At 38.2% G+C, this 12,825-nt stretch overlaps 1 protein-coding gene across 1 annotated transcript; it reads right to left on the minus strand.

Annotated features, from left to right (window-relative positions):
• Positions 1-2,605: 2,605 nt before the first annotated feature.
• On the minus strand, positions 2,606-12,073 carry LOC119075089. Its single transcript, XM_037181479.1, has 7 exons — positions 12,051-12,073; positions 11,432-11,952; positions 10,638-10,885; positions 6,245-6,896; positions 4,312-5,065; positions 3,205-3,671; positions 2,606-2,619 (listed from the first exon to the last, which is right to left on the minus strand). The coding sequence occupies exons 1-7, from the start codon at positions 12,071-12,073 to the stop codon at positions 2,606-2,608; spliced, it is 2,679 nt and encodes an 892-aa protein (XP_037037374.1).
• Positions 12,074-12,825: the final 752 nt, after the last annotated feature.

A 12,825-nucleotide genomic window follows, 5' to 3' on the forward strand; every position in this document is an offset into this window, starting at 1 on the left:
CGAAGAGAGATGGAGGAAAGGTATCCCGACATACATACTAGCGCTAGACCTGAATAAGGCGTTCGACAGAGTAAACACGAACCATCTTGCCCGAATTCTACGGCATTATGAAGTGCCGGATCATCTTATTAACCGGATCGTATGCGCCATACTCCAAGAACAAACGTCGGTTCTATGGAATGGACAACGAACAAATAACCACCAAAGAATCCAAGGAGTCAAACAAGGGTGCTTCATATCACCATACCTGTTCGTAGTGATGCTGGACTATGCGATACAAAGGGCATGTCGAAGACTACGAATAGATACAAATATGACACGCTTGCAACTACCGTTAATGCTGGCATACGCTGATGATCTCATCATAATAACGGATTCACTGACCGACATGAATAAGGTAATGCGTGAAGTAGAAACGGAACTCAACGCCATCGGACTAACAATCAACGAGAAGAAGAGCAATATCATGCTGCGAGACCCAATGCAGTGCCACACACCCCTAACTGATAACGTAACGCTTAACGGAAAACAAGTGCAATCGGTGGCAGTGCTCAAGTACTTAGGAATATACATAACGGCAGACGAGGAACAGTCATGCACAGGATTCAAGCGGCATACAGGACGCTATATATGCTACTGCCATTCCTAAAACAACATCGGCTACCGATGGAAACCATACAGTCATAGCACCAATCGTTATGTACGGACTCAAAGTGGCGACATTGGTAAAAAGGAATCGACAGTCACTACGCCGCATGGAACAGGCCATCGTCAGAATACTTGGCAGAATAGCAAGGCAGCCAATCCACATTGCTCGGACGCCGAACAATTAACCGAAAAACGAGAGTCCAACGGCTGAAATACTGGGGGCACATATCAAGGAGACCCAGTGCGCACATCCTAAAAAGGGCAATGAACTTCAGCATTCCAGGCAAACGGAAAATCGGACGCCCGATATTCACGTGGAACACAACCCTACAACGAGACCTACAACGGACCAGAAATCGGAACTGGGACGACACCATTCAGAACACGAAGCAGCATAACGAGAAATGTTATGAAGTATTCGACGATTCTGACACGGGAGAGTCTGATTACTAGCTTGTAAATTGTCTTACCTGATGTTGTGTGACCGAGTCTTTTGAATAAACTGCTGATTTGTTGATGAAAGAGTAATTTTCTGTTGAACGGTGTCCGCTGCATAGTACGAAGATGAAGGTAAGACACTGCGTAACCGGTAGAAACAATGTCGCCAATGAAGGGCAGGAACGCCTGTAATAAGATGACGGTAGAATTAGAGGGAAGGATAAAGAGGATACATTCAAGATATGCTTTACTTAACTCATAACACGTCCAATCTACACAGGAAATGTACACTTGCACGATTGCGCAGATAAATATGTCCACGTAAAAGATACGCAAAACACGAAATGGCGCGCACACGAAAAGAAAACAAACGGCTTGCAGATATGACAGATGACACAAATAAACATATTCTACAAGTGGTAACAATGACACGCAACGAATCGGTATGGTTCGTGCCCGTGACAGCTCTTTGTTCGAACGTCGATAACATTTTTTGAAAGAATACTCCACTTGAAGTTGGCTGATATTCACATACACAAACACGAAAGTCAAAGTGTCAACAATCATAACCATGAAAGTTTTCTTCATAAATTGGTTATCGGTAGGAACAAAATAAGTAAATAACGCTTTGCGTAACCTTATCACGGATAATTATTTATAAAAAAGCTCTAAAGAGATATCATTTGTGTTACACTACGCGTTAAATAAGAATTAAATTATTTCATAGTGATATGACCAGTGTTTTCGAAACAATTTCATTGTGTGAAGAAATTTTTTTCAAGAAAGTAAAACAGACAAACAAAAACCTAAAAAGTGAAACCGATTTGACCGTGACTGAAACTCCTCTTGCTAAAGTATATTCAAGTAATGCATCCAGATGAGAAGCATCTTAATTTAATAGCTGCAGCAACAAGTTCCACACCTGTAACGACACCAAGCTTACAAAAAACATTATTACAACATTTTGCGTTCATTCCAGTAACTGACAGTAGTGTTTAGTCTGTTTAGTCAACTCATTAGATGGTCAACGCATTCCTACCTCAACTAGGACAGCAAATTACGTGCCAAGGATAACACTCAGCGGCTTATTCGACACCGAATTAGCAAAAGTTTCCTGTGCATTTTCCAGTGACTTCCAGATGTGCGGAACCCCCTCGACAACCAGGTCACTTTAACTGCAATGAAGCCTGGGTGAAGCATTTTGTGATTGAAAGATTTCGAGGCGAACCTTTGCATGTAGAAACTCATTCGTTAGTTTATGAACATCATATCGTTTTGCTATAAAAGGGAACATCCAACAGTGCAAATCATTTATTCTTGCAGCTCGACTTACTTCGAGAGTTATTTAATTTTGGTAGAAGGTTTTTGATAGTTCGTTTGATTTTAGACGTTCAAATAATGGACTTCACTCTTCAATTAAATTTTATTTTCAATTTGTGAGTTCAAACAAATTAAATTTTAAACAATTTTGATATCAAAAAGTTTTTTTTAAACATATTTGTTTCATCATTTAAAGTACTTAAAATGAAATTTCTAATGAAAATTTAAAAAAAAAAATGAATAAAATGAAAAATTAAATTAAAAACTAAAATTCTGAGGATTAAAATGAAATTTGGATTAATAAAATGGAGCCTTAAAATAAAAAAAAATTCTGGAGATTCGGGGACAATTTTAAATTTTGTAAAAACGCAGATCAATGATTAAACTTGTCAGAGAATTTACCGATTCCTTTTTTTTTATTTCGGTGTTCGAAGGCCAGCCTTTCAATGAAGTTCGGCTTATCGGGCAAAGTAGTTATCTTCTTGGACAATATTTTATTAATATTGTTACAGAAAGAGAGAACAATTCGATCCACAGCCAAGATTTTAACTTTTCGCTCTAAGACATCGTTGTGCTCAGGACAGCCAATGACATGAACTGCCATTTCCTCGATACCGTGGAGAAGTTTTTTTTTGATGCCCTCGTGATAACAAATGCCTGCAATACTTTTATTCAAAGTGCCAAGAAGCTTTTCGATACTTAACAAAGTCGCTCCATTGTCCATTAACTCGAAGTTTTCTTTACATTCTTCGCAGCTCGTAGCTTTAAATATTTTTTGGCAGATGCGACTTGTCTCACTTGAAATGACTTTCAGTTGAGACATATTTGAATTCGTTTCAAGAAATTGATGGTGTTGATTAATCGAGTCGTCTGCTTCCGATTGAATGTACTGGATAATCGAGGAAGTATTATCGTCTTCCACTTCCAGATCAAAAGAAATCATTGATTCAAATTCGTCCGTTTCCGATTCAGATTCCACGATGAAATTTTCATCGGCACAGCCTAATGGTTTCGGTTCAGGATAAGACACATAGACTGGGTCATGTGGTTGCTCCTGACACACCGAAATGAACTCATGAATGTTTGTAAGAATAGATTCCGAATCATCAGGCTGACAGTTGGAGTACAGCGAATTTGTACCGGTTATGTTATTGATCACCATCGTCGTGTAGCCAGTTCTGTACTGGCTGGCTGTCGTTGTATTACTATAATTGCACGACTTAATGCAACCAAAAAAATTTTCTAGGCCGTCCTGAGTCGTGTCTCTAAAAACATAAATGGAAAGGAACACAATTAAAGGAAAATTTATACATTTTACATGCTAGCGGTAAGTAAGTCGCGTTTGCTGCACAAATTGTTTCAGTGAAAAGCTATTACGTTCCGCTGACGTTTAAAATGTAGTACGTAATTGCTTGTGAATTATTGCATTGGCATATGTTATGAGCTGTTTTGTTCATCTTACGAACATAACACTTGCCAAATCAAGAATTTCCAAGCAGTAACGTAATAGGATAGGATAGGATAGTATAGGAAAATCAGATGAATTAATTATTTGCTAGAAGGAAACAAAATGGTGAATTGATATTTACGGAGACGAGAGAAAAATTTAATAATGAAGTGGTTTTAAGATCTTAGGATTTCTGAGAACTAGAGCATAAAGTCGTTGATGAAGTTTTCAGAATGTCTTGAAGACTTTTTATAATCGGAATTGCTAATATCTCTAGCCAAAAATCTACAAGGCCAGCTTTTATGGGAATTTTATTTTGTCGAGATCGGTTTATAGTTCCTGAGCTACTACAGTTACCGAGGGAGTTACGCTTATTAGTCATGACACCCTCGATTTGTGTCGTTCAAGCAAATATCAAAACAAATCAAAAAATAAGTCTAACTAAAATGAAATGATACCTAATATTAAGTTTCGGGATGTTGGCCTTGAAACACGTCTTCGCAACTTCTTGATATCCGCGAATTGTAGACTCAAATTTTTTCAACACAGATGAACGGTCATTTCTTTCGCCATCAATTTTGTCCACATAGAACATATTTTCAAGCATTATCAATGCATATTCCCAAAATTCAAAGTGCAACGAGTTTGGTGTAACAGCACTTTTGAGGGAATTGCCAGGATGATTATTGGATCCATTTATGCTGTCGAAAAGATCATTCATGAAAAAAATGAAATTCGCGGTGCTGACAACATCTTTCTGCAGAATTCCACGTTCTACGTATTGCATCATGGCTAATCCACAAGTGTTACTGAATACTTGAGTCGCAATTGAAACCTTCATTTTTAGCTTGTTGGGATTCAAGTGCTCTTCAGACAATGCCTCCGCCAAGCGTTGTGGGGAAAGAACATCTTTGCGATAAAGTTTATCGATGTCATTCCAAGCTGCGATTTGCAGTTTCTCTTCGAATTCTTTTAAGCCGGGTGTCCATCGATCGGTTACAAAGTGCGCCAAATTCTTGGTCTGTAAATTGTTTCGCACCACCTTTATCAGATGTGATGGGTCGTATGTATGAGTGATGAGTTGTCCGTTTATTTTGTACTGCAGCAAGTCTCCACTTTGTTTGGTTTGGTGAGTATTGGGATATACCAGGACGTTGACCGCGGTTGCGTTTGTGCTGCATGTATCGCATACGGACAAGATCGGCATCAGTCCTATGAATAAATTAAAGGCATTTTCAGAACCACAGATGTATTTAGAGACCGTTCATTAAAAACTCATCGGGAAGGTTAGGTTCGATTTTTTTACCGAAATGGTATATATTAGACCATAACATTGCGAGGGATTCTTTTGAAAAACAGTCTACCAAAATCGGACCCATTTTGAAGTGGACTTTCTCATATGTGCCTAGAGAGGTATTCGACCCTAGAAGCCAAAACCGCTTTCAAAAAAATTCTTCGACGTTTGCGTGGCTAGTGGGAGGTGATCAAAAATCGAAAATTAGCACTTTTCTTACATAAATTTCTCCAGTTGCACGAGCTGTACAGGGTCGTGTGGGGTGTCATTAGAAAGGTAATCAAACGTACTATTGAGTCGAACAGGTTTTAGAATTCATCAACACTGAAATATGTGCAGTTGAAGTTTCATTTCATTTATTTCAGTTTCAAAATTACAAATACAAAAACATCTGGGCAGCTCTAGTGTGACGAAGTCAATTCGAAAGAGCTAGGATTTTTTTTTAAATCAACTGAACAAAAATTCAAGATAAACGAATCGAAACAAATTAAATTTAACTAAAGCAAGTTTTGAGTACCTCGAGAAATTTCAGTAAGAACAGTGGAAGTCTTCGGTTGAAAGCTTCAACTGCACATATTTCAGTGTGGATGAATTCTAAAATCAATAAGTCCCTATTCGGCTCTATAGTATGTGTGATTACCTTTCTAATGACACCCCACACGACCCTGTACCGCTCGTGTAACTGGAGAAATTTTTGTAAGAAAAGTGCTAATTTTCGGTTTTTAATGACCTCTACCTAGCCACACAAGCTTCAAAGAATTTTTTTGAAAGTGGTTTTGGCTACTAGGGTTGAAGTCCTTTCTAAGCACATATAAAAAATTCCACTAGAAAATGCGTCCGATTTCGGTAGGCTGTTTTTCAAAAGAATCCCTCTGCGTGAAAACCAGGTTACAGTAACAGGGGAGGGGTCTAAAAATTTCCGATTTTAGCGCGACATAATATATGAACTGTCCCTTCCCTTACCAAAATTATAAACAGCTCAGAAATGGTAATGATTTAAGGATTCAATTATTTTGCTTTAATTTATATCTCTATCTCCTTTGTGTCGTTAGGGTACTTTCTTATATTCTCTGAAGGCTTTTATAGTTTATAGCTACCTATGATTTGCACTCTTCCAATCATTAACTTAATGAGCTCAGCCAATTCGAACGACTTCAATCCGTTTGTGTAGAAGTATCCGATGGATTGCTTGTATGGCACCTCAATTCCTCTTACCATAAAGGTCAAAGAGTGTGTGGCGAAAATTGGCTTATTCGCTCGCCCCATTTCAACAAAACCTTCTATTTTGTCTAGCGATTGGCAGTAGTCCAGGTGTGCGTTCAACGACACCTCATCCCATCCGAATGTACAAAATTTGTCTTTGTGGGGCCAGTCCAAAACGATACTTTTCATTGCAGCCAATACTTTATAGTCCACTCCAGATTGGAAAATTAGCTGTGCACTGTATCTGCCCAATGTTCGTCTTGTTGGCAAGCAGCACCATGTTTCATTGAACCGATAGCTTTTTGGTCCTTTCTTATACATGGCTAAACAAAGGCTTTTCTGCTTAGGCGAATAGCGTCTTCCATGTTTTGACCGTCCACAGTTCTTCAGCTGCATTTTGACGAATTCTAACAATTGGTCGTTGAATTTCGTTTTCAAATAACTGAGCACTGTTGCATCAGTTAATTTATTTGTCTTGACTTTTTCCTGCAACGACTTTGCTCGTCTTTTGTAGTAAGACAATTGATTCGATCGACGGGATTCGTTCTGGAATTAAAAGTGAAAGATGTGCGTAATATATTGTCCAAGAACAACGCCCTTTTTTGGCTTTTTGAAGACATATATTTTTATATCAACTTAAAAACTTGGGCTAACGCCGACCCGTACGAAATACCTATCCGTAAAAGCCTATAATCTCTCTCACTTCATTCTCTTCTCTGATGAAAAGCCATATCTAGCTGAAAAGAGCTCTATATGTCTTTATATACTTCTGTTAACAGAAACTCACTAAGCACAATTTTTCCCAAGATATTTCTAAAATTACTAAAATCCAATATGATCGCCGGCAGCCATTTGTTAGGAGACCGGAAATAGTTCTGATGCTTCGCATTTGTTAATACTTTTCTTTCTAACAAAACAAAAATCATAAAATCAGAGTGGAGAGCCGAAATATTTTTTTAAGTCGGCTAAAGCCTCAGCTTGGGGTGTAGATGATATGACGTTATAGAGCTTTAGTGTCTTTAGCAATTCATTATATATTAATTAGAGGAATCATATTTTGTCGGTTTCAGCAAACGGCTGAGTACAAAATTAAAAATTATCGCTCGGCTAAGGCCGTTTTTTAAGAAAAACTCGAAAAAGTGGCAGCGGCCACTAAAGACACTAAAGCTCTACAACGTCTTCTACCCCCCAAGCCGAGCTTTAGCCGACTAAAAAAATATATCGTCTCTCCACTCTGGTATTGACAAAATTCTCCACATTCACTGTACGGCTGAGTATCAGGATATGAGCTCACTCCAAGAGACCTAGCTTACGTACGGGTACGGTCAATACAAAGCGAAAGTAGTCGAAATCCTTTCAAATTTGGGCGACCTACAAGATGAACATGATGAGTAGTAATGACAAATTAAGGACACAATGTTACAAGGTATAGGAAAAGTGGAGACAAGGGGTAGTCTAAAATGAGAGAGACAGAATTTATGAAAGGTTCCTTTATGCAGTTTTCATCTTCCAGTGAGGTACGTTGAGCTTAAGACGGGGAAAACGAAGTTAAAAAACTTTCAGTCTGATTTTTACTACTTCGGTTTATTGAAAAGCTAGTGTGGTAACTTGTAATAGGAAGTATCATCTCTACTAAAAAGTTAGTCTCCATTTCTTGTTCGCGTTTCTCAAATTGCAAATAATAACTCGAAAATGGACGCAAACTGATTTCAGCTGCAATGATATCAAGTTTACGTACGCTACGTGTAGAACATAGTCGCTTACATCTTAAAACCCACCGACTTGAAGTCAGTCGCCAAATACGATTTTTTCAGTTTTATGAGATTATTTTGTGAGAAGAGGGATGTGTAATGACAAAGTATTATCAGTTCTTGGAATAGACCGCTCCCACCTATTCCCAGCTCTAGAACTCAAGCATTTCAAGGAGCAGAAGAATAATTTTGGGTTATTTCGCAATAAAATGGTATCCCTGACATAATGGTAGGTTGGTTCCTAGGTTTGGACCACTCCCATCTATTCCTAGCTCTAGAACTCAAGCATTTTGAGGAGCAGAAGAGTAGTTTTGGGTTCTTCCGCAATAAAATGGGATCCTTGACGTAATGGTAGGTTGCTTCCTAGGTTTGGACCAATCCCATTTATTCCTAGCTCTAGAACTCAAGCATTTCAAGGAGCAGAAGAATAATTTTGAGTTATTTCGCAATAAAATGGAACCCCTGACTTAATCGTAGGTTGGTTCCTAGGTTTGGACCACTCCCATTTATTCCTAGCTCTAGAACTCAAGCATTTCAAGGAGCAGAAGAATAATTTTGAGTTATTTCGCAATAAAATGGGACCCCTGACTTAATCGTAGATTGGTTCCTAGGTTTGGACCACTCCCATCTGTTCCTAGCTCTAGAACTCAAGCATTTTGAGGAGCAGAAGAATAATTTTGGGTTATTTCGTAATAAAATGGGATCCTCGGCGTAATGGTAGATTGGTTCCTAGGATTGGAACACTTCCATCTATTCCCACTTCTAGAACTCAAGCATTTCGTGGAGCAGAATAATAATTTTTGTTCATGTCGTAATAAAATGTTATGTTTGACATAACTGCAGGTTGATTCTTAAGATTGGACCACTCTTATCTATTCTCAACTCAAGAGTTCGAGCACTTCGAGGAACAGATGAACAACTTTTAGTGAAATCGCAATAAAATGGGATCCTTGCGTATATAGGTTGGTTCCTAGGTTTGAGCCACCTATTTCCAGCTCTAGACTTCAAGCATTTCGTGGAACAGAATTTTTATCAACTTTTGATGAACAAAGCTCGAAAACTTTTTGTATAGAGTGGTTTCAAGGAATTTTATTGTGCACAATGCTACTGCTTTTTTTTCATGTGGTAATCGTTGAAACAATTTAGATTCTTGTTGAAACAAAGATGCACGTTACATTTCACACAGATTATGTAAGACTTTAGATTACACGTTTCAAGTTGGCAGCTCGAACTATTTTCTGTATGCTTAGGTAAATGATTGTGGTCATCGTATCGACTGTCCAATTGACGTTCACGTAATTCTCGACTAATAAAAAAATCTATCAGTTTCACACAAATTGTAACGATTATAAATATTTCTAAACAAACCGTTCAGACATCGTAAAATTTGTAAAAAGAATCCGGACAAAATATAAAACCAATTCGAACTGACTAAATCTGAATAGCAAGAGAGAAGACCAAAACATGTTATAGGTAACAAAAGGTACAGATGGGACACGAACGTTGATAATAAGAAAGAATGAAACAAGTCTATTGCATTATTTTTGGCGCACGAAAAGATATTAAAATTCGACTGTAGTTACTGATGTGACGCAAGTTCTTGTCGACAAAGTACTTTAGAATTTTTACAGTGGTCTCTATTCAATACTACGTTTGACCACACCAATCAGTTTACGAAAATCGGGTTTCTTCACCATGAGTAAAATAAAGAACATAAAAGGTTATTGGTTTTTGAAAAAAAAATATCGGGAAGTCATAAATAGTGTTTATAGACCTAGCGACCAAAAGAATCCCTTATAACTTTTATGGAAAACTAATTATTTGTGCTGTGCCTACACACAGTACGGGTCACTCTTCATTTTCTTTACCAGCCAGCATTGGCAAGGGATTTTTTATTTAAAAAATGTGGGTGTTAGGGATGAAAATGTGAATTTATTTTTCACGAATTTTTGGCGCTTGTTTTCACATTTTTCAAATTAGACTTCATGAAATGGTTGTCAACTGAATTTGTACAATTTATCACATGCATAAAAGATTGAAAAAAAAAACAAAAAAAAAAAGGAAATCGACCAACAGACTACGGCTTGACATGGTACTCATAGAAGCAATCATTATTCTTGTTCAAACACAAGTGAACTTCACATTTAGTACAAAATACCTGAGACTTCTGATTGCACGATTCAAGTTTGCACCTGAGTCGCTTATCTGAATATTTCGGATGGTGAGCGTATTCGTCGTAGCGGACTTCCTCATCCGTGCGGCTTTCTCGAGACTTTTCCGGACGCGAATGTTTTGACCGAACCTCATCCAATGTAATACGAGCTGATCGTTTCGTACTGGTTTCAAAATATACAAGCTGCTTTGAGAGCTTCATGCGAAATGCCAGTAAATCCATCACATCCTTCGCGGAGGTTCCTGCTTTTTTACAGTCTATTTTATATTCGATCCATGACTGCACGATGGAAAAATCGATGAAGTGTGTCATCATACGCAATGTCCATTTTTTTGACCGAATGGAAATGCGGTAGTAACTCACCATCTGATTCATCAGATCAACGCCTCCCATATTGATGTTATAGTCTCGGACTATCTGTGGCCGATTGATGTTTACTTTTTGTTGCGTAGTCTTATCGTATCGATGTGCTGTATCGACTTGTCCCACTCCAACGTAGTTTGATGCCAACGACACACATTTGTTGTCGAACCATTTCACACATGTTACCGATCCATCTGCGCTGACCACTTCTTCAGAACTTCCACGCCCCTTTTTCTTCATGTCACTGTCTAATGAGAATGGAGGTTTCGAAAATCTGTCGAGTCGGACTGTACCAGCAGCATAAATTTTTTTCTGGGCCAGAATTTGGAAGAGCGGGAACGTTGAAAAATAATTGTCGAAAAACAATTTATGCCCGTGTCGGTCGATCCTGTTTGCCAAATGTAGTACCATTGTAGCACCTAATCCGAACGTCAATAGCATTTTTGGTTCGAATTCCGTCGTCGACCCCTGGTAGCAAACGAAGTCATAAGCAAGGCCGCTCTTTCCACATAACACAATGTTTTTGATCCCCCATTTTATTTTGGGCTTCTTCGCTACGTATTGCTTGACGCCTTTCGTTATTCTTCCACGCATCGGGATCATTTGCTCGTCGACTGACAAGCACTCTTCGAGTGGAAGTTCTAAGCATCGCTTCCTAACCGAGTCCATCAGGGGTCGAACTCTTACGAACTTATCAGTTGAGTTTTCATTGATTTTTGTCACGTCGATCAAATGCCAATTGGTCCGCAGTAAATAGAACCGGTATAGCGGAATCGTGTCAACAAACATTTTACATTGTAGCTCGTCTCCATAATACATTTCGATGCGCGGGAGCTTCAAATTTCCCATCATGATTTGAAGTCCGATGAATTGTTTTATTTCCAGGTTGTTAGTGGGTCTCCACTTCTTCGTTTTGTTTTGTTCCGCATAGGTATTGGTGAATGTGACCATCTCATCAAGCAAGACCTCTGGAACATACTTCATGAAGTATGTCAAAGGTGAAAAATATTGTTCGGCCGTATCGTCGTCGTAAATTCGTTTGTATCCGAAATCTTTTTCCTGAATGCTACCATGGCGCCATTTCACATCTTTTTTTTCTGTAAAGTTCCACTGATTGTCATCCTCTTCGTCGGACTCGCCTTCCACAAACGGTTCGTCTTCAACAGAAAGAAATGCGTTTCCCGCACGAATGCGCTTAGTTTGGGACTTTTCCGAATTGTTTTCAAAATCATCGTCATCGTCACTGCCTTCAATGTCCGAATCTTTAAAATTATCCCATATTCCTTCAGTGGTTGAGGGAGACTGTTTCTTGCTGCTGCATACAAAAGAAACGAGCTAGTTTTACTTACTGCATCCAACGGTGCTCGAATAGTGCTCAAGTAGAAATATATATCGCTAAATTAAAAATCTAACCTTTTTTTGACAAACGACGGCATGATATGAGAATTTTATCGACAAACTTATAAAAATAATCACAAGAAATTTGGACGGAATAAAAATTTTGTTACAATTGATGCACAAACAACGCAATTTTGATCGCAAATGATGCTATAATCATAACGGCAATGAAAACGTTATACCAACGTAACAAAAAAAAAAGTTGACGCAGAAAAGAGTCCAAAAGGTCTAAAACTGAAAACATGTTCATACGGAATTGAATATGATCGCAGCCACAGCACAGTTGTACAACTGTGGTGGAAGAAATTTTTTGAAACGTACTCTTGATCACTAAAACATAGCAGTACTTCAATTTTAAGGGTACCCATTATGTATATGGTAATCAGATCGATCATTTTAATCATTCAACGTCTTTGGCATAAATAAAAATGGGTTATTTAAAAAAAAAACTTTTCAATGAAAAACAAAATTCCATGGGATAAATTTATCCCATTTCAAGTTGATGGGTTAAATACAACGTTTATCTTTAGAGCCTTCATGAAGACGGCGGCTGTCGCGCTATTAGCAAAACTTCCCAAAATTCTGTGATGGCGTAGTTACTTATGTGAACTCATGGTACTGTCTCTGATTTTAATAAACATTACGAAAACAAACAGTACGAACACATTTATTACATATAAAAAAGACAACACAGGACACCACAGGACAGGTACACAGTAGATGGTAGTCAAATCCACAAACCATGACTTTCGGTACTTTGGGTTCATTAGTGCGTTTACGACCATTTTTC

Source organism: Bradysia coprophila, unplaced genomic scaffold (genome assembly GCF_014529535.1).
Source record: "Bradysia coprophila strain Holo2 unplaced genomic scaffold, BU_Bcop_v1 contig_176, whole genome shotgun sequence".
Classification (NCBI taxonomy): domain Eukaryota; kingdom Metazoa; phylum Arthropoda; class Insecta; order Diptera; family Sciaridae; genus Bradysia; species Bradysia coprophila.

What these genes read in the sequence shown, in the direction of transcription:
- LOC119075089 (XM_037181479.1), bottom strand. Translation starts at nt 12,073, where the DNA reads ATGCCGTCGTTTGTCAAAAAAAG. An exon ending in TTATGGAGACGAGCTACAAT is followed by an intron (nt 10,886 to 11,431) that starts GTAAAATGTTTG and finishes CATTCTCATTAG; the next exon opens with ACAGTGACATGAAGAAAAAG. An exon ending in ATCCCGAAACTTAATATTAG is followed by an intron (nt 3,672 to 4,311) that starts GTATCATTTCAT and finishes TTATGTTTTTAG; the next exon opens with AGACACGACTCAGGACGGCC.